The 23971-nt window shown below is 48.0% G+C and overlaps 1 protein-coding gene across 3 annotated transcripts in view; it reads right to left on the minus strand.

The window, feature by feature from the left end:
• Positions 1 to 12951: 12951 nt before the first annotated feature.
• The window catches only part of ABHD6 (abhydrolase domain containing 6, acylglycerol lipase), a 47164-nt gene continuing 36144 nt past the window's right edge, over positions 12952 to 23971 (minus strand). For all 3 annotated transcript variants that reach the window (XM_084795428.1, XM_084795427.1, XM_084795429.1), the window contains 3 exons: positions 22445 to 22499; positions 22136 to 22236; positions 12952 to 14309 (listed from right to left, as the gene is read on the minus strand). In XM_084795428.1, coding sequence (XP_084651554.1) covers positions 14136 to 14309; positions 22136 to 22236; positions 22445 to 22499 — 330 coding nt within the window. In that variant the 3' untranslated portion in view covers positions 12952 to 14135. The remainder of the gene's footprint in view (positions 14310 to 22135; positions 22237 to 22444; positions 22500 to 23971) is intronic.

Here is a 23971-nt window from a genome sequence, read left to right on the forward strand (position 1 = left end):
TTCACCACCGAGGAGAGAGAAAGAATTCTCCTCGAGGCTCGAAAGAATATCCGAGATGACGCTGGACACCCCGTCCAGACCCTGGCCGAAATAGATGAAGGATTCCCCCTGACCCGTCCTCAGTGGGACGACAACACGGCAAAAGGTAGGGAACGGCTGTCCATTTACCGCCGGGCTCTGGTGGCAGGTCTCAGAGGGGCCGCGAGGAGGCCCACCAATTTGGCGAAGGTAAAAAAAGTCATGCAGGGAGCGACTGAGCCCCCCTCGGCGTTTCTAGAGAGGCTCATGGAGGCTTACTGGAGATATACCCCTTTTGACCCTACATCAGAGGGACAGCAAGCCTCTGTAATCATGGCTTTCATTGGACAGTCAGCACCTGATATTAGAAAGAAACTACAGCGCATTAGCGCATTGAGAGATTGCAAGATTATACCATCAGGGATGTGGTAAAGGAGGCTGAGAAAGTTTAGCATAAAAAGGAGACAGAGGAAGTGAAACAGGAAAGAAAAAAAGAAGGAGAGAGCTGAGGATGAGAAAAGAGGAAAGAAAGAGAGAGCTGAGAATAAGAAAAAAAAAAGGCAGGAAAAGAATCTGACAAGAATACTGGCTGCAGTGGTAAGAAAAGAAAGGCGTCAGGGAACAGGCAGGCCTAGGCAGACAGGGAACCTGGGCGACAACAGAAGGCAGGGGCCAAGGAGACTCAGAGAAGATTGAACACTGCCACCTGATCTCAAAGATGCCTTCTTCTGTCTGAGATTGCACCCTAACAGCCAATCCCTGCTTGCCTTTGAGTGACAAGACCCTGAAAACAAAAAAAAACTGGACAGCTTACGTGGATGAGATTGCCCCAGGGGTTTAAAAACTCCCCCACCCTATTTGATAAAGCCCTACATCGGGACCTTGCCCCTTTCCGCGCTAATAATCCCCAGGTGACTCTTCTATAGTATGTAGATGACCTCCTATTGGCTGCAGAAACCCGTGAAGAATGCGAGCTTGGGACTCAGAAAATCCTGGCTGAGTTAGGTGAGTTGGGGTATCGGGCTTCTGCCAAAAAGGCACAACTGTGCCGGACTGAAGTGACATATCTGGGATACACCCTGAAAGATAGACAACGGTGGCTCACAGAAGCCAGGAAACGAACAGTGACTCAGATCCCGACCCCAACCACTCCTCGCCAGGTAAGAGAATTCCTAGGGACCGCGGGATTCTGCAGGCTTTGGATTCCCAGGTTCGCCACTCTGGCGGCCCCATTATACCCTCTAAAAAAAAAAAGGGGGGGGGAGTTCACTTGGACTAAGGAACACCAATTGGCTTTTGAGAACCTTAAAAAGGCACTGCTAGAAGCCCCTGCCCTAGCACTGCCTGATCTGAACAAGCCTTTTACTCTGTACATCGACGAGCGGAAGGGGGTTGCCAGGGGAGTCCTCACCCAAACTCTAGGACCCTGGAAGCGCCCAGTGGCCTATCTGTCAAAAAAAAAAAAAACTGGATCCTGTGGCCAGTGGGTGGCCCTCTTGTTTGCGGGCGATAACAGCAACTGCTATATTGGTAAAAGATGCCGATAAGTTAACCATGGGCCAAAATGTGATGGTGGTGGCCTCCCACGCCCTCGAGAGCATTATCAGACAACGACCAGACCGTTGGATGACCAACGCCCGGATAACCCACTACCAGAGCTTGTTGCTGACAGAGCGGGTGACCTTCGCTCCGCCCGCCATCCTTAACCCTGCCACCTTGCTACCCGAAGCTGGTGAGACCCCCGTTCATCATTGTAAAGAGATACTGGCTGAAGAAACAGGGACTCGATCAGACCTCACTGACCAGCCGTGGCCTGGGGTAAAAACTTGGTTCACCGACGGAAGTAGCTTTGTGGTAGCAGGTAAGCGGAGGGCTGGGGCAGCAGTAGTGGACGGGAAGTCTGTCATCTGGGCCAGCAGTTTACCAGAAGGGACGTCGGCCCAAAAAGCTGAACTTATTGCTTTGACCCAAGCACTAAGACTGGCAGAGGGAAAGGCTATCAATATCTACACTGATAGCCGGTATGCTTTCGCAACAGCTCATGTCCACGGAGCGATTTATAGACAACGTGGGCTGCTGACTTCAGCTGGCAAAGACATTAAAAATAAAGAAGAAATTCTTAGCTTATTCCAGAGAGAAGAATCCTCACAGAGGAAGAGGGGCTAGAATACCTGGCTAGTATACACCGCCTTACCCACCTAGGGCCCAAGAAGATGACAGAACTGGTCAACAAGTCTCCCTATCACATCCCCAGACTACAAAAGACAGCAGAGGATCTGGTAAAAAAAAAACTGCAAGGCTTGCACTCTCACTAATGCCGGTTCCAGCAGACACTGTGCAGAAAAGTGCTTGCGGGGAGATCAACCTGAAACTTATTGGGAGGTTGATTTCACTGAAGTCAAACCGGCCCGATATGGTAATAAATACCTTCTAGTTTTCATAGACACCTTCTCGGGGTGGGTTGAGGCATTTCCCACGAAAAAGGAAACGGCAACTGTAGTGGCCAAGAAGATACTTGAAGAAATCCTTCCCCGGTTCGGGATACCTAAGGTAATTGGGTCGGACAACGAGCCTGCCTTCGTCGCCCAGGTAAGTCAGGGACTGGCCAGACAATTGGGGATAAATTAAAAATTGCATTGTGCTTATAGACCCCAGAGCTCAGGACAGGTAAAAAGGACGAATAAAACTATAAAGGAGACCTTAACAAAATTGACCTTAGAGACCGGCGGGGGTGATTGGACAGCCCTTCTCTCCCTTGCCTTGTTCCGGGTACGGAACACGCCTGGACCAATGGGACTGACACCCTTTGAGATACTGTTTGGTGCACCACCACCTCTGTTTAAAATCCTAGAGAGTGTGGCGCATCCTGATGACAGTTTTGTGCCTTCCACCCATCTTTTAGCCCGTTAAGGCTCTCGAGACGATCAGGCGAGAGATTTGGAAACAGCTGAAGGACGCTTACTCGGTTGGAGACCCTACAGTTCCTCATCAGTTCGAGATTGGAGATAATCCTCTTAAGCTGCGTCTGCATCGCGGACGCGACCCTGAGTCAGTACAACAACCCTCATGCCCCGATGCAACAGACTTGGGAGGTGATCAATGAAGAGGGGAACACTGTCTGGTCGATCACTGCAGTGCACCCCCCATGGACTTGGTGGCCGAATCTAACGCCAGATATTTGTAAGTTGGTGGCTGGATCGCTCACCTGGGATCTCCCCGACCACACAGACCTCTCTAAACCACTGGCTGAAAAACAGTGCGTCCCGGGTGGGATAGGGAGCACATTCGGGTGCTCAGGACAGTTCTGCCGGGCCAACCTCCGGTCCTCAGAATTTTATGTTTGCCCTGGTCAGGGCCACAGTTAGAAGCTTCGACACAAGTGTGGGGGGACCTCTGATTTCTATTGTGCTGCATGGGGTTGTAAAACTACTGGTAAGGCTCATTGGATCCCTACTTCCACCTGGGATCTGATCACGGTAAAAAAAAAAAAACAGCTATGACAGGTCAAACCAGGGAGAAAGAGATAGTTATAAATACCCTGAGAATAGGTGCGCCCACAGCAATAGCCCAAATGGGCCTTGTAAAAACAGATACTGCAACCCCATAGCCGTGAGATTCACTAACATGGAAAAATGAGACCATCAGAGCTGGCTTAGAGAAAACAACTGGGGATTGCGCTTATATGCTGCGGGGAAAGACCCTGGGTTGATTTTTAAAATTAAGTTGACCCTAACAAGTCCTTCCCCAGTGCCTGTAGGACCAACAAAGTCCTTCCAGAACAAGGCCCACCTGCCAGACCCCTTGTCCTAGCACCTCTCCTGCCTATGCCAGTGACCATCAGCCCCTTTAATCTCATTACTCCCCAAGGTTCCTTGCCTGTGACCCCTTCCGATTCCTCAACGAGTCAAAGGCTCAAGCAGCGACAGTTGCAATTTAAATCAGGACGAACTTGGTATAAAAACTGGTTTAATAAGGCTCCTTGGTTCACCACTTTAATATCTACCATAACGGGCCCTTTATTAATTATTATCCTGCTCCTACTTTTTGGGCCCTGCATCCTTCCTTAACAGACTGGTACAATTCATCCGAGACCGCCTATCGGTTGTACAGGCCTTGGTTCTAACCCAACAATACCAACAGCTCCAACAGGTAAAACCAGAGGTCATTGAATGAAAGATTTCATTCAATTTACAACAAGAGGGGGGAATGTAAGACCCCCTCCCCTGTGCACCCGCCATAGCAAGCATAGCAGCAGTAACGCTATCTTGCAAGGCAAGACTAGAATAATAGGTTCCCGGGATAAGATAAGGCCTGGGGCCCAGAGGAGAAAGATAAAAGCGTGCTGAGATAACAGAAACAGTTTGTCCTTGTCAAACAAGATATTTATGGTTGGCCATCTGGCCCAGGGAACGGGTAAACTCCCCTGTTCCCATCTGATGACCGGACCATAACCTCGCCTCATTTAAATTTACCAATCAGAGCCCTGTAACTATGCTTCTCGCTTCTGTAACTGCGCTTCTCGCTAAAATCCCTATAAAAGGCCCCCAAAAAGACTCGCTCGGCGCGCCAGCCTCTCCAGAGACTGAGACGCCCGGGTACCCGTCCCCCTACAATAAAGCCTCTTGCGTGTTGCAACCGAAACCTTGGTCTCGCTGGTTCTTGGTGGGGGTCTCCTCGTTAAGACCACCATGCTGGGGGTCTTACACCGGCCCCGGCGGGAGTCGCGGAGTGGGGCCCGGCCCCGGCGGGAGTCGCGGAGTGGGGCCCGGCCCCGGCGGGAGTCGCGGAGTGGGGCCCGGCCCCGGCGGGAGTCGCGGGAGCCTCCAAAGTGGGAGCCGGCGGTTGTTCTAAGGCGGGCGTAGTAAGAGAGGTGGGGATAGGAGGGGGCTGAATGAGGAAAGGTCTGACCCATGGAGGGGGGTCACGAACGAGAGATTCCCAAGTCATTATGTAGGGGACCTGGTCCGGATGACCGTGTGGTCCAGGGTCTATAATTTTGGACTTGATCTGTAGAATGAGAGAAAGGTTAAAAGTGCCATCTTGTGGCCACCCGGTATAAAGCGTAGGCCATTCAGCGGAACAAAGAGTTTTCCATCTGCCCTTGCGAACTTCTACTGACAGATTGTGCGCTATGGCACGGACCTCTTTGAAATGCTGCAAAGTAAGGGTTAGCGGGGTGACAAGAGTCTGACCCATGGTACCAAAAATATAGAACGAAACACAACAGAGAAACACTAGACACAGAAGACCAGACACAGCCTGCGCGGGACGCTTGCGCCAAAGCGAAAATAAAACGGAGGTTGGAGACGGCGGCCCGGGCGCCGCTCCCAGATGAGGCGAATAGCCTCTCAGATGGGCCGGAGCCCCAAATAACCTTGGAGGAGGCAGGGTTCTGGTGGGACGGAGAGTCCCTACGGAATCCCGCCGGGACGTCTCCCGTGGGCGCAAGGGGGGAGTCGGAGCTCGTCAACTCCTCCCGGTCCTTGCCAGATTCAGAGAGTCTGCACAGACACCGAGACACGTAACGTAACAATTAACAAAGAGACGAAAGGACAACAACGACTAAGCCGGCCGGCACGAAGGCTTACCTCCCGAGTTTGGGTCGGTGGTCCCTGGGCGGGGGTCCCGATCTCGGTGGAACCTCCAAATGTAAGACCCCCGCCACGGCGGTCTTAACGCGGAGACCCCCACCAAGAACCAACGAGACCAAGGCTTCGGCTGCAACAAGCAAGAGGCTTTATTATTAAGGGGACGGGTACCCGGGCGTTTCAGTCTCCCGAGAGGCTGGCACGCCCAGCGAGTTTTTAGGGGGTCCTTTATAGGGAGTTTGGCGGGAAGCTCGGTTACAGAAGCGAAAAAGCATAGTTACAGGGCTCTGATTGGTAAATTTAAATGAGGCGAGGTTATAGTCCGGTCATTAGGTGGGCTCTGGGAACAGGGGAGTTTATCCGTTCTCTGGGCCAGGTGGCCATCCATAAATATCTTGTTTGACATGGAGCGAGGTTATGGCCCGGCCATCGGATGGGAACAGGGGAGTTTGCCCACTCCCTGGGCCAGATGGCCGACCATAAATATCTTGTTTGACAAGGACAAGCAGCTTTCATCTGAGCCCCAGGCCTTATCTTACCCCGGGAACCTATTATTCTAGTCTTGCCTTGCAAGATAGCGTTACTGCTGCTATGCTTGCTATGTCGGGTGCACAGGGGAAGGGGTCTTACAGTACACGCCTTTAATCCCAAACAATGAAGGTAAAGTTAGCTTGTAGAAGAAAGCACCCATGCTTGAAAGTGATATTTAATTGGCAGAAAAAGTGACAAATCAGAGAAAGATTGGACAGAGTAGGATATGCCCAGCTCTCACAAGAAGAGAGAGAGGAAAAGGGAAGCTGGTTAAGGGGCAAAGAAGAGGAGAGAGGTGGCAGTTTTATCGGGATGTAATAGAGAGACAGGTTGCCGGCAGGCGAAATCAGAATGAGCCAGAGAATAGGATGGAGCCAGAAACTGGAAAAGATTGTTGGGGTTAGTTTGAGGCCAAGAAGAACAATTCAGGGGCCAAGAGAGTAGCCAGATTGAAGAGTTTGAACCAGAACAGCTGAGTTGAACCAGGCAGAGTTCAGAAGAACTGGAAAAGGTGAGCTTATTAAGCAGTAATTCTCAGAGGTGTGTTGCGGTTATTTTACCAGTATGCCCTAATAATGTTTATTATTAGGCCTGTAATTATTATTATGACAATATTTTCTAACCCGCACCTATGGAGAGAAGGGATGAGGCAAAAAACACCTGCAACAGATGTATAAACCCAGGCGCAAGCTGCCTAAGGTATGCATAAACTCTAAAATAAAATGGGAGTTTATATAAAGTTTATTTAAGGCTTAATTAATGTCTTTTCTTTTGCTCAGGGTAACCGGCCTGTCCCTAAAATGAGATATATTCTCTCAGGAAACAGGTAGCAGCCTGGCCTATATATCAGGCGCCATAGAGCCTAGAGAAGGACATTTAGAACTATACAATCTTGTGTTGATTTCAGTGTGATAACGATTGTGTGTTCGTTGGTTAATGGTGATGTTATACTTCCTCTTTGAAGGAGGTCAAAATGAAACAGACCTGGATGAAAGAGAGACTGCTAACTTAAGTCAGTCTATCCTTACGTGAATTCAAACTGCAGAACAAGCAGGTAACTTACATTGCTAATCACACCACATGGGAATAGCTCTGAGACTGGCTGAGACATGAGTGTCTAGGCACAGACAATGCTTCTTGTTGGTCACAGAATCCCCATGATTTATTATTAGATGTCATTCTTCGTATGGCATAAATAAAGATTTGCAGATGTCTTTCTTCTGCTCATACAAAGAGCAGAGAACCAGCCTCAACTGTTCTGTGCATCCTGCACACCTAATCCATTCATAGTTTTAGGACTGTCTAATGCTTGTGAGAAATTATATGTTTTCAGAATAAAAGAACCCGACACTGACGCTGGATTAGACCTGACAAGATTCGTTCCTCCAGCATGCGGAGACACTCACATCCTGCATCTTTCATGTCCCAGCCCCAAGTACTTCCATTGCTGTTCCTCATCAGAAAAGGACAGCTTCAAAGAGGGCTCCTGATGCCAATTGGTCCAGCATTTCAGACTGTCCCACACACACTTTTATTAAGCCTGGAATTTCCCAACATTTAAAGACTGGACCACAAATACTATTCCTAGCTTGTTTAACCATTTTTTCCCCAGTTTTACTTGGGCCCCTACATAGGCATTACTTATCCTAAATCAGCCAGAAGAAACCTTAAGAGAAAGACGCCCTGTTTCCCTTAAAGGGGCAGGAGCCTTGGGTAGGTTTTTGGTTGCTTTCTTGGGTTATAGATGTTTATTGTCATTGGGAATTGGTTATAAGTTATTATTGGTCTCATTCAGAAAGAAAGCGAGGTTAGACTCAGGGATTTCTCTCTTTTCCTTTATCTTTCTTTCTTAGGTACAGAGATAGGCATTGAAAAGAAATAAAGGAGAATATTGAAATATGTAGGGATGATAGGACAAGAAAGTAGATTATTGAATCTACTCCTCAATTTAAGGCCTTAATTGTTACTCAAAATTAGATTAATTTTAATTCAGACAGGGCCTGAAATTCAGACAAACAAATAAAAACCCCAAACAAAGCAGAAGTGAAGTCTCTTCTCCTGGTACCAACGTGAAGGGCAGGCTTGTTTCAGATCTTATCCGATACACACTGATGGTAGAAACATACATGTGTCGGTTTGTTTACGCATGGACTTGGGATAGAACATGAGATCTGGTGCCATGGTCCTTGGTTCTGAGTGTGAGTCACATTCAGACCTGGGAGCCTTGGTGAGGAACTATGGAACTAGGCTCACATTAGTCTCACAGTCACCTCCCGGGAGTTGTGTTTCAATCGATGGGAGCCACATGCCCCAGACAGCTTTGGCCTTGGGCCACTGGGATTGTCAGAATCCTTCAATCCCATCACCCGATGAAGCTGCACCGTCCAAGGTTCCCGTTCATTGTCTTGGGGATGTACAAATCAGAAAGGAATGGCTCCCTACGGAGCTCAGAGCAAGAAGTCTGATGCTTCCTCCTTTCTCAGATCAGTGATGGTGACTCAAGACCTTTGTTCCCACCACAGGGAGAGGAACGGCCACGCCCATCCTCTGGTGCCACGCCCATCCCCTGGTTGTTACCAGCTTAGACATCAGGATGATACTAAATAGCAAAGCCCTGGGGCAGCAGGGGTGGTGAACAGTAGCGTTAGACTCAGCTCGCCAGAGTCTATTCCTAGAAGCCCAAATGAGAGTCAGAGTCCAGAGTCGATGCAAAAGCAAAGGAATTTTATTGAGCCGACGCGTTGGGGTCCATCAAGCTCAGAAGAGTTGAGAACCCCGTCCTGCAAAAAGCTGAGGGTCTAAATACCCTTTACAAAAGCAGAACTCAGCAACAGTGATTAGTTAACAACTGATCGGCTAACAAAGGCGACCTTTTGGGGCTTGGGGGCAGTTGATTCTGGGAAATGTTTGAGGTAAGATATATGGATGTGGCCTCCGAGAAGAGGTAAATTCTGAGCAGGGTGAGGTAGAGGCAGTAAATTCCGAGCCGGCAGGGTGAGGTGGGGGGCTCTTGCTCTGCTAACAATGTTAACTTGTTCTGTTTGTTCTCGCTATCAGCCTCCGATGCTGTTGTTAAGGTGGCTGATCTCAGGCCACCTGGAATTTTAAGTAGCCCAAGCACTGCTCCCCCCACCCTCGGCTTCAATCTTGGCAGGTGACTGGAGGTCATCTCTCCTGCCCTGTCTCTGTTCACTCCTTCCCTTTCCACATGCCTTCTGCTTTTTAAAAGGAAGTCCAGTCTGTGGTCCCAGAGTGGCACCGGGAGGTAGATGAAAGCTCGGCAGAGCCGCATTTCCAGTGGCTAGGGGTAGGTAACTGCCTGTGCCAATGTGTGGCTCATACCAGGAGAGGCATAGGAGGTCAGGAGACAGAAAAAGGGATCCGGCAAACACAGTAGCCTTGGACCTGTAACCGGACCACCTGGCAGGTATTCCAATCTCTGGGTATTCTGTGGGAACTTCCTCAGGGCAGGGCAGCAGGTATCACTCCCTGGGATACAGGGGCCTCACGGGAGCTCAAGCAGAAGACAGACTTGAATGGGCAGCACCATCGATCCGGCATATGTCTGTCACCCGGTACCAATGTCATCCTTGTTGTCACCCTACCCTGGACAAGAAACTCAGACTGATGGCCAAAAGTTTCTAGCCACCGCTTGTCGCTCAGTGTCTTCAGTATTCGCTTGCCCAGAAGGCTCCATCTGCAACAAGCCTCATGGTCCTAACTCCTAGAAGTGGGACCCAGTCCCCTGGGGCTCTCTTATTTTTATCCCAGAAGTTTCTGGCAGTCTTTCAGGAAGGGCTGTGATGAATGCTGCCCTTCTTCTGTTTGAGGTTCAGCAAAGGCAGAGAGAGCAGCAGGATCTGGTGTGGAGGCAGCTAGCTGGCAGTAACTAGCAGGCCTACAATTACTGAAGCAAAAAATAGGGTGCCATCAAAGAGCCTTAAAAACCCATTTTATCTATTTATCAAAAACAGCTCCCCCGCCCCCTGCGCCCCCCACCCAGACAGGTTTCTCTGTGTAACCTTGGTTGTCCTGGACTCACTTTGTAGACCAGTCTGGCCTCGAACTCACAGCGATCCACCTCCTCCCGAGTGCTAGGATCAAAGGCGTGTGTGCCACCATCGCCTGGCTCAAAAAACGACTCTTAATCTTGGTTCATGACTTCTATCCCAGGCTTTCTGTTGACAGTGGCGGGGTCAGGGTGGGGGTTGAGGATAGGCGGGTGGCATGTCCTACTTGCAGAACTTGCCTACTGTTCTCGAAAGTTGAAGTATCATCTCAGGAACCCCAAGACCAAGTTGTCAGCACAAAGGACATTTATTTGCCCCAGAGGGACAGAGGGCGAGGATAAGAGACAAAGACAGGAAATAGAGGAGGAGGGAGAAAGGGAAGGGAAACTGGGCAAGGGAGAGAGAGAGAGCTAAGAGGTCCTGGAGTGGGACAAAGGGCTGCCTCTGGATAGAGAGGCAGACATGGCAAATGGCAGTTTATAAAGGAAAAAGGGAAAGCTTAGGATGAGGTGCTTGGTTTTAATTGGGCATGTTGATCAGGTGAGCCAAGGGGGCTTTTGATCCTGGACTTTAATAATTTGACAGTTGGACCTTGGTAGTCAGCCTCAGGAGGAGGAGGAGGAAACAGCCAAATAAGGGACTAGATCTTAGGGGCTAGCTTTAGGAATGTAATCTAACGGTTGTTAGCAAGGCAGAGGGGACTGGGGAGCAAGGCCTGCTAGAGCCATGCCTGCCATGCTCCAGCTGGCCACAGCCCCTCCAGGCTTCCAGGTTGAGATGGGCAGCACACACCCTCTCCCCCATGACCTTTGCTTTGGGACAGTCTTACTGTGGCCTTGTGATCTTCTTGCCTCCTCCCTGGTTCTGGGGTTATGAGTATACATCAGGACACAGCCTCACAGAGGCTTCTAATCCTGTGTCCATGGGCAGCTGCTTTGAAACTGATCCCGTGGCCCATGGCCTTCTCAGTGACTCACAGGAACCCATCTCTTGCCACCCAGATGCAGACTCACCCTCCTCTCGAGAGGCTCAGATGAGGAGCAGTAACATCTACTACCGTCTAGTTCTCTGAGAAACAGAACAGACGCTGTTGATTTCATTTTCAGCTGAATTACTCCTTTGTTTCACTATTCTATTTGTTTTCCTACCTCCTAGAGGTGAAAGCTTAATTTTATTGATTTTTTTTTTCAGCCTTTGATTGTTTGGTTTTTCGAGACAGGGTTTCTCTTGTAGTCCTGGCTGTCGGGCTGTCCTGGACTCTTTGTGGACCAGGCTGGCCTTGAACTCACTGAGATCTGCCTGCCTCTGCCTCTGCCTCCCGAGTGCTTTTCTTTTCTAACGTTGACATTTTCCTGATCACTGCATTGGCTGCATCTCACAATCTTGATGTCATTTTTTAAAAAATCTTTTCTAAGAACTATACTCCATGCTTCTCTGATCAATTACAATATTCAAACCACACCATAGGTTTCCATTTAAACTATAAATAACAAGCCAGCACTCTGGGAGGCAGAGGCAGGCCGATCACTGTGAGTGCAAAGCCAGCCTGGTCTACAAAATGATTCCAGGACAGCCAAGGCTACACAAGAAACCCTGTCTTGAAAAACAAAACAAAACAAACAAACAAAATAAATGATAAACAACCGAAGTGAACGAAAGGAACAAATTGATGACTTCTGCTCTTGAGAGATAATTTCAGTTACTTAAACAAAAGAAAACTAAACAAAACACACTTAGGGGGCTGGAGAGATGGCTCAGCAGTTAAGAGCACTGGCTGCTCTTCCAGAGGAGCCAGGCTCAATTCCCAGCGCCCAATTGGCGGATCACAGAAGTCTGTAATTGAAGTTCCAAGTGATCTGACACTTTCACACAGAGACATAGGCACAACACCAATCATGTGAAATTAGTAAGTTAAAAAAACACACTTAGGAGGGGGGAGCAATAGCTCAGCAGTTACCAGCACACAGCACTCCTGCAGAATACCCAAGTTCTGATCCCAGGACCTATGTCAGGCAGGGCACAATCTCCTGTAACTGCACCTCAGGGGATCTGAAACTGCTGCCCCCCACAAGCACCTGCACTCACCTGCTTCTACCCCACATAGACACAGGCACATAATTACAGTAAGTCTAAACTAATAAAAATGCATTTTAGGGCCCAGGGAAATGGCTCAGTCAGTAAAGGGCTTGCTATGCCAGCAGAACCCGAGTGTGGATTCCCAGCAGCCATGTGAAAAAACAGTAACATGGGCCTGCAATCCCAGTGCCGGGCGGGCAGGTGGTAAGAGAAGGATGCAAGCGCTTGGCTAGCTCCAGGTTCACTGAGAGTCTTAAAAATAAGGCTTGGAGCGACTAAGGAATAAACCCAATGTCTACCATCAACCTTTGGCCTCTTCACGTGTTCCCACAGATAAATACTTTTTTGGTTTTGTTTGTTTTTCAAGACAAGGTTTTTCTGTGTAGCTTTGGCTGACCTGGACTTGCTTTGTAGACAAGGCTGGTCTCAAACTCACAGTGTCTCCCCTAGTGCTGGGATTACAGGCACGCGTCACTGTGCCTCCTTAGATAAACACATTTTGTTGTTGTTGTTTTTCAAGACAGGGTCTCTCTGTGTAGCCTTGGCTGTCCTGGACTTACTCTGTAGACCAGGCAGAACTCACAGCAATCTGCCTGCCTCTGCTTCCCAAGTGCTGGGATTGAAGGTGTCCGTCACCATACCCAGCAGGATAATAAACACATGTTTAAGTGAACAGAAAACTCTATTAATATCGCACCCATTAGGAGCTCTAAAATAGAAAGCACCTGTGTGTTGCCAGCCTAGACTTAGTAAGTTTATTTCACATTATTGTGGTTACTTTTTTACAGCTGTTTGGACTTTTTTTTTTTTTCCGATCACATTATTGTTCACAGAATTCACAGAATTCATTAACACGCTAGTATTTTACATCCAGGGGTTTTCAGTGGAACAGCAGAGTAGAAAAGGCGCTCGCCCATGAGTGGGTGCCTGGTGTGGAGCTCCACTCTGATTAGATACAAGTCCGGAACATTATTGCTTTATTAGTCCTTATTTTAAAAAATTATAAATTTTTTTCCTAGGAAACCCAGCCTGTCAGGATTCCTTTGTTCTGGTCACTCATGACATATCTGATTTGTAGGTACGCAAAGCCACCAGTCTGTGTGTTCTGCCGCTTGAGCATTTCTTAGGCCTGACTGAGGCTAAATGATGCCCCTTCATGTATGTTTCTACATGTTTAAAAAAAAAAGGGTAGAAACATTTTCTCTTTTCTAATTTTTGGACATTGTCTCAGTCAGTAGCTCAGGCAGGCCTTGAACTTGGATCCTCCTGCCTCAGCCTCCCAAGTGGCTGAGACTCCAGGTCTGCGCATCAGGCCTAGGGGCGGAAACCTCCTCCACAGCTTGCTGTCTCTTCCCTGGTCTCGTGGCTAATGGGGCTGCATTCACTCACACATGGGCCTCTATGCAAAACTTGAATTAGATCTAAACAAGAGAGTTCAAAAGATGACTAAGGCTCCCGGAGAAGAAGCCCCTGACCATGCAGAGGGTACATCTGAAGCAACAACAATAACAAACAAATAAACAAACAAAAAAAACCAGCTTGAGTTTAATGTGTGTGGAATGTCTTAAAGAAAACGTCCTTAATGGTCTTGATCCAAGGTGGCTGCTTCGTGCTGCTTCTCAGGGACATGGACCTTGAGAGACTTCTAGTAGGCTTCGTGGCTGGCTATGTTTTTATTTTGTGCCATTTAGTTTTCTATTTTGAAAAAAAAAAAAAAAGATCTTGGAGGTTTCCTTGTGCCTCCTGACGCTCCGTGGAACCAAGAGTACTTGGGACAGGAGACTGGCTTTCCTCAGGGACGTTGGCGTTCCTTCGGCACTGGGGACAGGATCCCTGAGAGAGGTGACTGTGTCAGGTTTTGGGGGGTGGGAGCAGATGCTGTGTGTGCACGATGCAGGCTGCGCCAGCGGCTTCAGTTCAGCTTCTTGTTGTCTGTGTTATGCACAGAAGCTAAGAAGTCGACAATGAGCTTGGCTGTTTTCCTGGGTCGCTCCATCACCACTGAGTGGCCACAGTTTTCCAGCAGTTCTACCTGGCAGTTACTCACCGACTTGGCTAATATGTCTGCCCCAGATACATCAAGCACCTGCAGGGGGAGAGAAGGGAAGAGATGGCACACAAAGATTTAGGGGCTCCAACCGCTGCACTGCGGCACTGCAGTTTCTACCACCCAGGCCTGGCACGCACGGGTCAGGGAGATGGGGTCCATGGAAGCCCCCAGCATGCCTTCTGTGTGACCCCGAAATGTGGCACTACAAGTACAGCGCTGCTGATGACAAGGAGCGGGGAAAAGACACAGCTCCTGTCTGCAAGGAGGTTAAGCTGGAGGGAGAGGCAGACGCATCAAGAGATGGTGACAGTATGTTGGGAACAGGGGCTGAGAAGGCAGACAGGGGCACAGAAAGGGAAGACGTCGCTTCTGAGCTCTGAGACAGTGGAGGGAGCAGAGGAAACTTTACAGAAAGGGAGGAGCACGAGGGTGAGGGGTTATGGCAAGGTCAAGGGTCAGGCAGGGCATATTAGAGCAGAGGGAGACCTTTACTCTGGCCTTACCAACACATCCACAGTTTTATGTCTTGCTAGGGATTGAATCCAGGACCTTGTGCACATTAGGCAGCACACGCCACCAACTGCACCCCATCCCCAGTCCTACGCCAGCCTCGGGACAGAGGGGGGCCCTGAGACTTGTTAAGGGGAAATGGTTTGAGTAGTAGGGAGCCCAGATGTAGAAAAGTCTCACTAGAAAACCCAGGAGGTGGCGTGGTGGCGCACGCCTTTAATCCCAGCACTCGGGAGGCAGAGGCAGGCGGGTCTCTGTGAGTTTGAGGACAGCCTAGTCTACAAAGTGAGTCCAGGACAGCCAGAGCTTGTTATACAGAGAAACCCCATTAAAAAAAAAAAGCCACTCCCCGAAAAAAAAAGAAAGAAAAGGAAAATTCAAGAAGCGAACATCACAGGGGGACTCCCAGAGCTTTTCCAAGACTGATACTTTTCTTTTTTTTCTTTGAGACAGGGTTTCTCTGTGTAGCCCTGGCTGTCCTTGAAATTTTTCTGTAGACCAGGCTGGCCTCGAACTCACAGAGATCCACTTGCCTCTGCCTCCCGAGTGCTGAGATTAAAGGCATGTGCCACCATCGCACAGCTAAGAATTGATACTTTCCTCCTTAGCTATCCTGGCAGCATGCAAGTGGGTTCGCTTTTCCCCTCCACACTGTCCTTTAGAGCTAGGTTTGCAGTCGCACACCCGGTGCCAATCAAAGTCACCTGCAAGTCTTCCAAGCCAAGGCTCTCCCCTCTTGTCCTTAAGAGCAAAAGCCAGGAGCTCAAGTGCTAAAGCTGTTTCCTTCTGAGCTTCAGTCTCATCAACCTGAGGTTCCCAGCACCCTGAAGTGGGGGAGGCAGAAGGGAGTGTGGCAGAACACCCCAGAACAGGGAAAGGAATGTGAACAGGCAGCTTTGATGAGAAGGGATCCCGGGCTGTAGGTGGAAACCTCCGCTGAGGCCACCATTACTGGGAATGAAGGGCCCAGAGAGGATAAAGGTTAAGTCCAGATGACAGAGGTAGATGAGAAAAAAGAAAAAAGAAAAAAGAAAAAATAACAAACAAACAAAAAACCACCTCCCAAAAGGATCCATCCTACAGAAGCACTGAGATTCTGGTCAGCTCTGCAGATTTAGCATCCCCTGTGGTCACTCACGTAAAGCTGCCATATGCATGCCAGTGGGATGTATGTGATTTTGTGGACAGGTTATTTATAGAAATAGTCTAAAAATAGTCTCCATTGCATTTGAGGCCAAGGTCTCACCCAGGGTACAAACTTTAAATGAACCCAAATTATATTCAGCATTGGAGATGACAAGTTCCTGAATGTGGAGTTTTTAAACATAAACATTAATCCAAAGCGGTGGAGGGAAAACAAGCTCCTGTATGCCATGCCCTGTGCACATAGAGACAAAAGGCTAAAAAAAGAGAAGCAAAATTCCTATTCTTTAAGGGCCTGGATCCTGATGTCTCACATAAACATTCTTCTTCTTCTTCTCCTTTTTTTTTTTCTCAAGATAAGGTTTTTTTGTGTATCCCTGGCTAACCTGAAACTAGCTCTGTAGACCAGGCTGGTCTTGAACTCATAGAGATCGGCCTGCCTCTTCGCCCTGAGTGGTGGGATTAAAGGGGGGGGGGGCACCACTACCTGACACATAAACATTCTTAACAACCTATGGTGCCTTAGAGAGAGATGGCCAGTCTCATGAAAAACAACTTGTTCTGTAGAATTGCTTACTTACAAGACAGTAAGATGCCCACCGATCTCTCCCATACAAGTGGCCCACGGGACAAACTCAAGTAGCTTCCCCTTTAAACTGTAAAACTCCGTCCCTCTCAACCACACAGTCGCCTCTTGGGGGGGGGGGCTGCTTCTGCTCTTGTGGTATGTCTTCATAAGTTCTCTGCCTGTTCCATGTCCTGGTAAAATCTTTCACCACCTGCCTGTGCTACTGTCCTTCCGTACACAGTGCTGGCAAGAAGAGAGATGAAGACTGATATCTACAGCCTTTCTCTTGAAGGCCTTTCTATCTTGGTGGACTGAAAATGGAAGAGAGGGGCTGGAGAGGTGGCTCAGTGGTTAAGAGCACTGCCTGCTCTTCCGAAGGACCCGGGTTCAATTCCTAGCACCCACGTGGCAACTCACAAGTGTCTGTAACTCCAAGATCTGACACTCTCGCACCAATATACATACATTAAAGTTAAATAAAATATTTTTTTTTTAAAAAAGAAAGAAAATGGAAGAGAGTTTTTTTGTTTGTTTTTGGTTTTTTTGCTTTTGTTTTGTTTTGTTTTTCGAGACAGGGTTTCTCTGTGTAGCCTTCATTATCCTGGACTTGCTTTGTAGACCAGCTGCCCTCGAACTCACAGCAATCCACCTGCCTCTGCCTCCTGAGTGCTGGGATTAAAGGTGTGCACCACCACCGCCTGGCTGTTTTTGTTTTTGAAGACAGGGTTTCTTTGTCTAGCCTTGGCTATTCTGGACTCACTTTGTAGACCAGGCTGGCCTCAAACTCACAGTGATCTGCCTGCCTCTGCCTCCTAAGTGCTAGGATTAAAAGCATGAGCCACCACACGGGGGGGGGGGGGGGGGGGGAGAGTTCTTGACCTGACTGATGAACAGCAGCTCTCTCAGGAAGGGCTGCCAGGTTCAGCCATGGAGGCTCTGTACTGCCCAAATCCAAGAGCACCATCCATACAACTGACAGGACACAGGGATCCCTGTATCTGGGCACACTAGCAGCTGGCCTCCCGGGGTTCAAAAAAGAGGAAGGCTGAATTCAGTCTGACAGGTACAGGTGCTGTGACACCAAATCCTGTTAGCAGGGCAGGCAAAGAGCAAGGGAGCTTGGGAGCCAAAGGCCATGAATTAAAGATGCTCCTTGAAGCTTCTATTATTGGGCCTCTGTAGCGCCCCATAGGACCTTAGACTGTCCTTCCATGCAACAAAATGGACTTCAGAATCTAGGGAGAAATTCTTGACCATAGGCTGAGGCCAGCAGTCAGAGGCAAAGGACGCATGGGATAAATCACTTGTGTTTTGATGGTTGAAAAAATAAAAGATCATTTTCATACAAGTTGCTGCACTTGAATCTCATAGTTACCCCAGCAGCAGAAGAGACGTCCTAACTTGGAGAGGCTGGGGTGCTTTCTTGGGGTCACAGGATGAGGAGGGGCACAAGCGGAACTACTAGAACATACTTCCGGGGCCTGCTGGGCTCTCTGATCATCTACCTTCCTGGGATAATGGGCTATGGGCCTGTCCCTGCAGGTCCGCAAGGGACCAGCATTAAAAGAGAGGCTTTTGTTTTTCTGATTGAGTTCTTGCTGGCCAGGCTTCCAGGTCCTGCGTCTCTGGCTGTACACAAAGCTGTTTTCAGTCTCTTGGCTGCTGCAGAAAGATGTAGCTGGAGGGACAATGGGAAAATGTCCCTCCTCTCCTTGTCCCCAGCCCTTTACAATGCACCTTGGGCCATCCTTGGCCTATTTACCAGCTACAGGCTTTTGTGAGTACACACCCCCTCGCTCCCTGTCTCCCTGTCTCCGGGCCATAGGCACTCTGGGTCCCTGTAAGCACAGCGTGATTTTTTTTTTTTCTGCTTCTGCTCTCAGCAGCCCAGAGAGGACTCACAATGGTGATTTTCACCATGGGTTCTGCCAGAGCTTGAATCTGTCTCTTATTGGTTCATGCACTGGAAGCTTTACCCTTCTACCGTCCTAATCAGATTAATAACCATTGAGATCTCTGCCCTCAGGGATGGATCAATGCCACTATTATACTGTCTACTGTCCCCAGCCATATAATGCAACAGGCAGCCCCTCACTACATGCTAAACAGATAGATGGTGGTGGTAATATGAACATGGACTTCCCAGCCTCCGGAACTATTAGCCTATAAACTTTTAGTCTTTATAAACTGCTCAGCCCCAGGTATTTTATTATAGCAACAGAAAACAATATCAGAAAAAGCTTGTTTTTAATACCTTTTTTCCCCTACAATATTCCTTAATGGACACTGCAGAATATACTGTCATTCATCTGCATTACACATTTCTCACTGCCTCATCTTGCTTTAAACTTTATGAAAATCTTTGGCAGGCATGATTTCTCAAAGGCAGTTTCAAAAGCCCTTCTAGGGATGAATGTGGTGCGTCTCTGGAGAACTGGTTATGAGCTGAATGGTGTTCACACTGAAGCCCTAAACCCAGTATTCGGCATTGGCCAGATTTAGAATAGTGCAGTGCAGGTGTTAACTGGTTAAGATGATGTCATAAACTGGACGCACACCTTTAATCCCAGTACTTGGGAGGCAGAGGCAGGTGGATCTCTGTGAGTTTGAGGCCAGCCTGGTCTACAAAGTGAGTCCAGGACAGCCAAGACTACACAAAGAAACCCCGTCTCAAAAAACCAAAAAACCAGCCGGGCGTGGTGGCGCACGCCTTTAGTCCCAGCACTCGGGAGGCAGAGGCGGGCGGATCGCTGTGAGTTCGAGGCCAGCCTGGTCTACAAAGTGAGTCCAGGACAGTCAATGCTACACAGAGAGACCCTGTCTCGAAAAACCAAAAAAAAAAAGAAAAACAAAAAACAAACCAAAAAACCAAAAAAAAAAAACCCCCCAAAACAAAAACCAACAACAACAAGAAAACCAAAACAGAACAACAACAACAACAAAAACCCCAAATTATGCATCGAACACCTCAACAAATGAATGACAGAGTCAGCCCAAGAACTGTCCCTGTTTGAAGAGAATAAAAAGACAGGATATCCAGCATGAGGTGAGGTCTTGGGTTAGTTACTGGCTCAGGTGGTTGAGGGCGAATGGGGGAATACTGTGTAAGATACACTGAGGTAAATGATGAAACTGGACTGCGGGCTGTCTCACATCAATTTCTGGAATGTGCTTTCGCTACATGAAAGAGTGTTCTTGCTCACAGCAAATACACCCTGAGGTTCTGGGGACTCTGATGTAAGCACACTACATAGTCTGAATAGATCTGTTCGTCTATACATCTAGCCAATGTGGTGAATGGGAAATTCAGATTGCAAGGAAATAAAATTTGGAACATATATGCCATAAAAAAAAAAATGCTAAGTGAAGCCAGGCGTGGTGGCGCACTCCTTTAATCCCAGCCCTCGGGAGGCCGAGGCAGGCAGATCTCTTTCAGTTTGAGGCCAGCCTGGTCTACAGAGTGAGTTCAGGACAGCCAAAGTGAAATAGTGAGACCCTGTCTTAAAAAACAAAACCAAGAAACCATGTATGCAGCAATGCAGATGGCTCTTAGAAACATGCCACAGTGAAAGAAGCCAAGTGCAAAGGAGTGCACATTACACAACGCCATTTAGCTGGAATTTCTAGAAAGGCCAGAGTTTAAGAAAGAGGACACACGATCATGCATGGGGGTGCGTGGAAGCGGAGATGAGCTGCAAACAGGCAGGAGAGGGCATATTCTGCGGTGTCATCTTTTTCTGCAACTAGGCCGTGGGACAGTGTGCTCAGGTGAACCCCTGGGCTAAGCGGCTATGCAAGCCAAGCAGCAATAAAGCAGATGGTAAGCTGGCTCAGTGAGTACAGCAGCTTGCCAAGCATAGCCACCCATGCCTACACTCCACCCTGCCACACACACGCCAATAAAATGTAATTATATCTTTTCAATTGATTAAAACAGCTAAAAGACAAAAACTTATGGTAAAGGTGTGTAAGAAGATTCTGTACTTTTATTTTTGTTTTTGCCTATTATTTTTAAAAATTTGAGTGTGCAGGTGTTTTGCATGCATATATGTCTATACGCCACATATATGCCTGGTACCTGAGGAGGCTGGAAGAGGGGTGTCACTGGACATGAATTTTCAGATGGTTGTGAGCATCCATGTCGGTGGATAGGAATCAAACCTGGATAAGCAGTCAGTGGTAACTGCTGAGCCATCTCTCCAGATCCTTTACTCTTTTAACAGTTTTTATTTTTAAAATTACACTAACTAGTGTGTGTGCACGTGCATGCACATATGTATCTGTACTCCGGGCATGTGTGGCGGGCAGAGGACAACTTGCAGGATTTGGTTCCTTCCTTCTACCATATGGGCTGTTACAACAAACTCCTACTGTCAGGCTTGGCAGCAAGTGCCTTTGCCTGTTGACGCGTCTTATCAGCCCTTTCTTTTTGCTTTTGAGACAGGGTCTGGCTATGAGGTCCCGTGCTGGCTTTGAACTCACGATCATCCTTCCTCAAGTCTTCCCCATATAGATTTTTCTACTAGCTTGAAATTATTTTGAAATAAAACTGTTTTCAAATGAGTACACAGATCTACACAGGCAGCGTGAAATGGTTCCTAAGATATGTGTGTCATATATAAGGCACAGCTCTTGGAGCAAAACAGTATGTTTGGGAAAGGCGTATCTTAATCCTGGCCCTCTGGAGGTGAAGGAAGAAATTCAAGGTCATCTTTGGCTACATAGTAAGTTAAAGGCCGGGCCAGCCTGGGCTACATAAGAGTATGTCTCAAAGCAAAACAAACTCCAAAAATTGATATGTCTGTACTATATATATATGCACATATATATTTATTTAAATATTAACTGAGTAAAGGCAGGTAAACAGTGGCTGTTTTTGTTTTGTTTTGTAGTGCTAAGAATTGAACCCAGAACCTCCTCAAACATGCTACTTCAGTGCTCTGCCACCGAGCGATGGCCCCTGTGACACAATCTTGTCCTATCTTTACAGACCATCTACAATACTTTTATGCACAGAGCGGAACTGAGTGAACGTGACTGAAATCCTGGAAAGCAAAGCTTTAAGTGTTCACTATCTTGCCCTTACAGGAAGTTTGCTAACTTCTAGCTTAAGAAAGTTTTGAGAGATCTTGCAAGGCAGTAAAGAATACAGGAACTAAGGTTTGGATGTGAAGGACAGACACCATACTTACATGATTACATTTTTTGGGTTTTGTTTTGTTTTTTTGTACCATGGGACAAAGGGGCATTGGTAGTTTTGATTTAAACAGGGTCTGTGTTGCTAAGGTGGCTGCCATTTCCTGGACACAAGGGACACCCTGCTTCCCCCTTCTTTCTCATGTAGCAGAACACAGGTTCTGCACCTGACAGATAAATTAGGACAGGGAGCACGGCTTAGAGGGAGAGTGATTGCTTGGCAAGTATGAGGCCCGGTACTACCCACTGGTAACATGTACTCCATTTACAAGGCCAGTGGAAGAGACCCTATCTCAATAAACAAACGAACAAATAAACTCCCTTTCTTTTTAAAAATCAAACATCACAGCTCTCAGCTCCTGGACTATGCCAGTTGTCGGCAGCCCTGGGGAGACTCACTTTAAAGATCAGCCCTTGCTTTTCTTCTGTGGGGCCCAGGACATACCTGGTCTTGTTTTCCCCAGATGATCTGTGTTGGGACCTTGATCTTGTCCATGTTCTCATGCAGAGAGTATCTAGATTTCTCATTGACGATTTCAAAGAACACTTGTCAGGGAAAGACAAAACGAAACAAAAAACCCACAGTGAGCGCGTGCAGATTCCACACAAAGGTATCACAGGAGTCAGAGCTTCGTCAAGCCCAGGCCCACTGCTTCCTCTCTTAAGGGGCCCAGAAAACACTCTGCGCACAGAGGTTTACAAATGACAAGGCCAGCCAGCTGCTTAAGCTGCAAGCTGGAGCAGGGCTACTCACGTTTCCGGTAGAAGCTGTTATGAGGGATGCGGACGTCAACAAGACCTTGAAGGATCTGAGGATGAATAATGCAAAGTTAGAAAAGGAGAGAAGCCTCACTTCCTCCAGCCTCTTCCAGCTCTGGGGCAGCACAGGGGAGAAAACTCAGCATGCTTCCCCCTCTACCCCGTCTTGGCCCCTCCCCCCCAGCACTGCCCAGGGCTGGGCTTCTGAATCCCCAGGATGTAGAATAGATAATTAGGAATCTTTGCAAAAGCAAACTATGGGTGCTGGTAGTTAGGAGCACTTGCTGCTCTCGCAGAGGACCCTGGCTCAATCCCCAGCACCAACAAGGAGGCTCCCAACCAACCATCTGTAACTCCAGTTCCAAGGGCTCGGATGCCCTCTTCTAGCCTTTAGAGGCGCTTCATGTGTGTGGTGCACAGATGTGTCGGCAGAATGCCTTTCACAGTACAAAGAAATCTTTTTTAAAAATTAGGGAGGAGGGGCTGGAGAGATGGCTCAGTAGTTAAGAGCACTGACTGCTCTCCCAGAGGTCCTGAGTTCAATTCCCAGCAACCACATGGTAGCTCACAGCCATCTATAATGTGATCTGATTATACTGTATTCAAAATAAATAAACTTAAAAAAAAAAAAACCAGGGAGGAACTCAAGAAGTGCTGCAAAGCAGAGGTCTGCACATTATGTTAAAGACACCTGTAATAGCATGACATCTTGAAAAATTCTTGGTTTAGAGTTCAAGACAAAAATCTGAATAAACAAAATACCAGGTCATTATTCAATGATATCCAAATGCAGAACAAGATTGAACCATTGAGACCGCTGATCCTATAAACCATGAAGGAGCTGGAAACATAGCTCAGTGGGCAGAGTGCTGGCCTCGCAGGCACCAAGCCCCAGACATCTCCAGCACTACATAAACTACATGTGGTGCCGTACAGCATGCCTGGAGGTAGAGGCAGAAGTATCAGGGAGTTAAATTCATCTGCAGCTAAACAGTGAGCTCCAGGCTAGCCTGTGAGACATGAGAAGACTCTCTTGAAAGAGGAAGAAGAGCCAGGCGTGGTGGCACAGGCCTTTAATCTCAGCATTCAGGGAGGCAGAGGCAGGCGATTCTCTGTGAGTTTGAGGCCAGCCTGGTCTACAAAGTGAGTCCAAGATAGCTAAGGCAACACAAAGGAACCTTGTCTCAAAAAAAAAAAAAAAAAAAAAAAGGAAAAAGAAAAAGAAAGAGAGAGAGCGAGAAAGCCTGGGGAGCCTCCCATAGTCCCATAGAGCACAGGTTATTTTTTGACACTGCCTTTGCTTTCCTTGCTGTAGCACATATACACAGGCCAGATCAGATCTCCAAGCCCTGGGCCTCTAAGCCGAACAGTGGCAGTGGCCATTTGTAAAGCGGTTCCTTGCCTCTCATCCACCAGGGACAGGCTTAGACCTGCAGCATACCTTCTCAGAGCTCTATGCAGACCAAAGTTGGGAAGACTAGTGCTGTGGCCCTCAGCAGACCACGTACTAAATGCTGGGCCT

This window comes from Acomys minous (genome assembly GCF_964271855.1).
Source record: "Acomys minous genome assembly, chromosome: 9".
NCBI lineage: Eukaryota > Metazoa > Chordata > Mammalia > Rodentia > Muridae > Acomys > Acomys minous.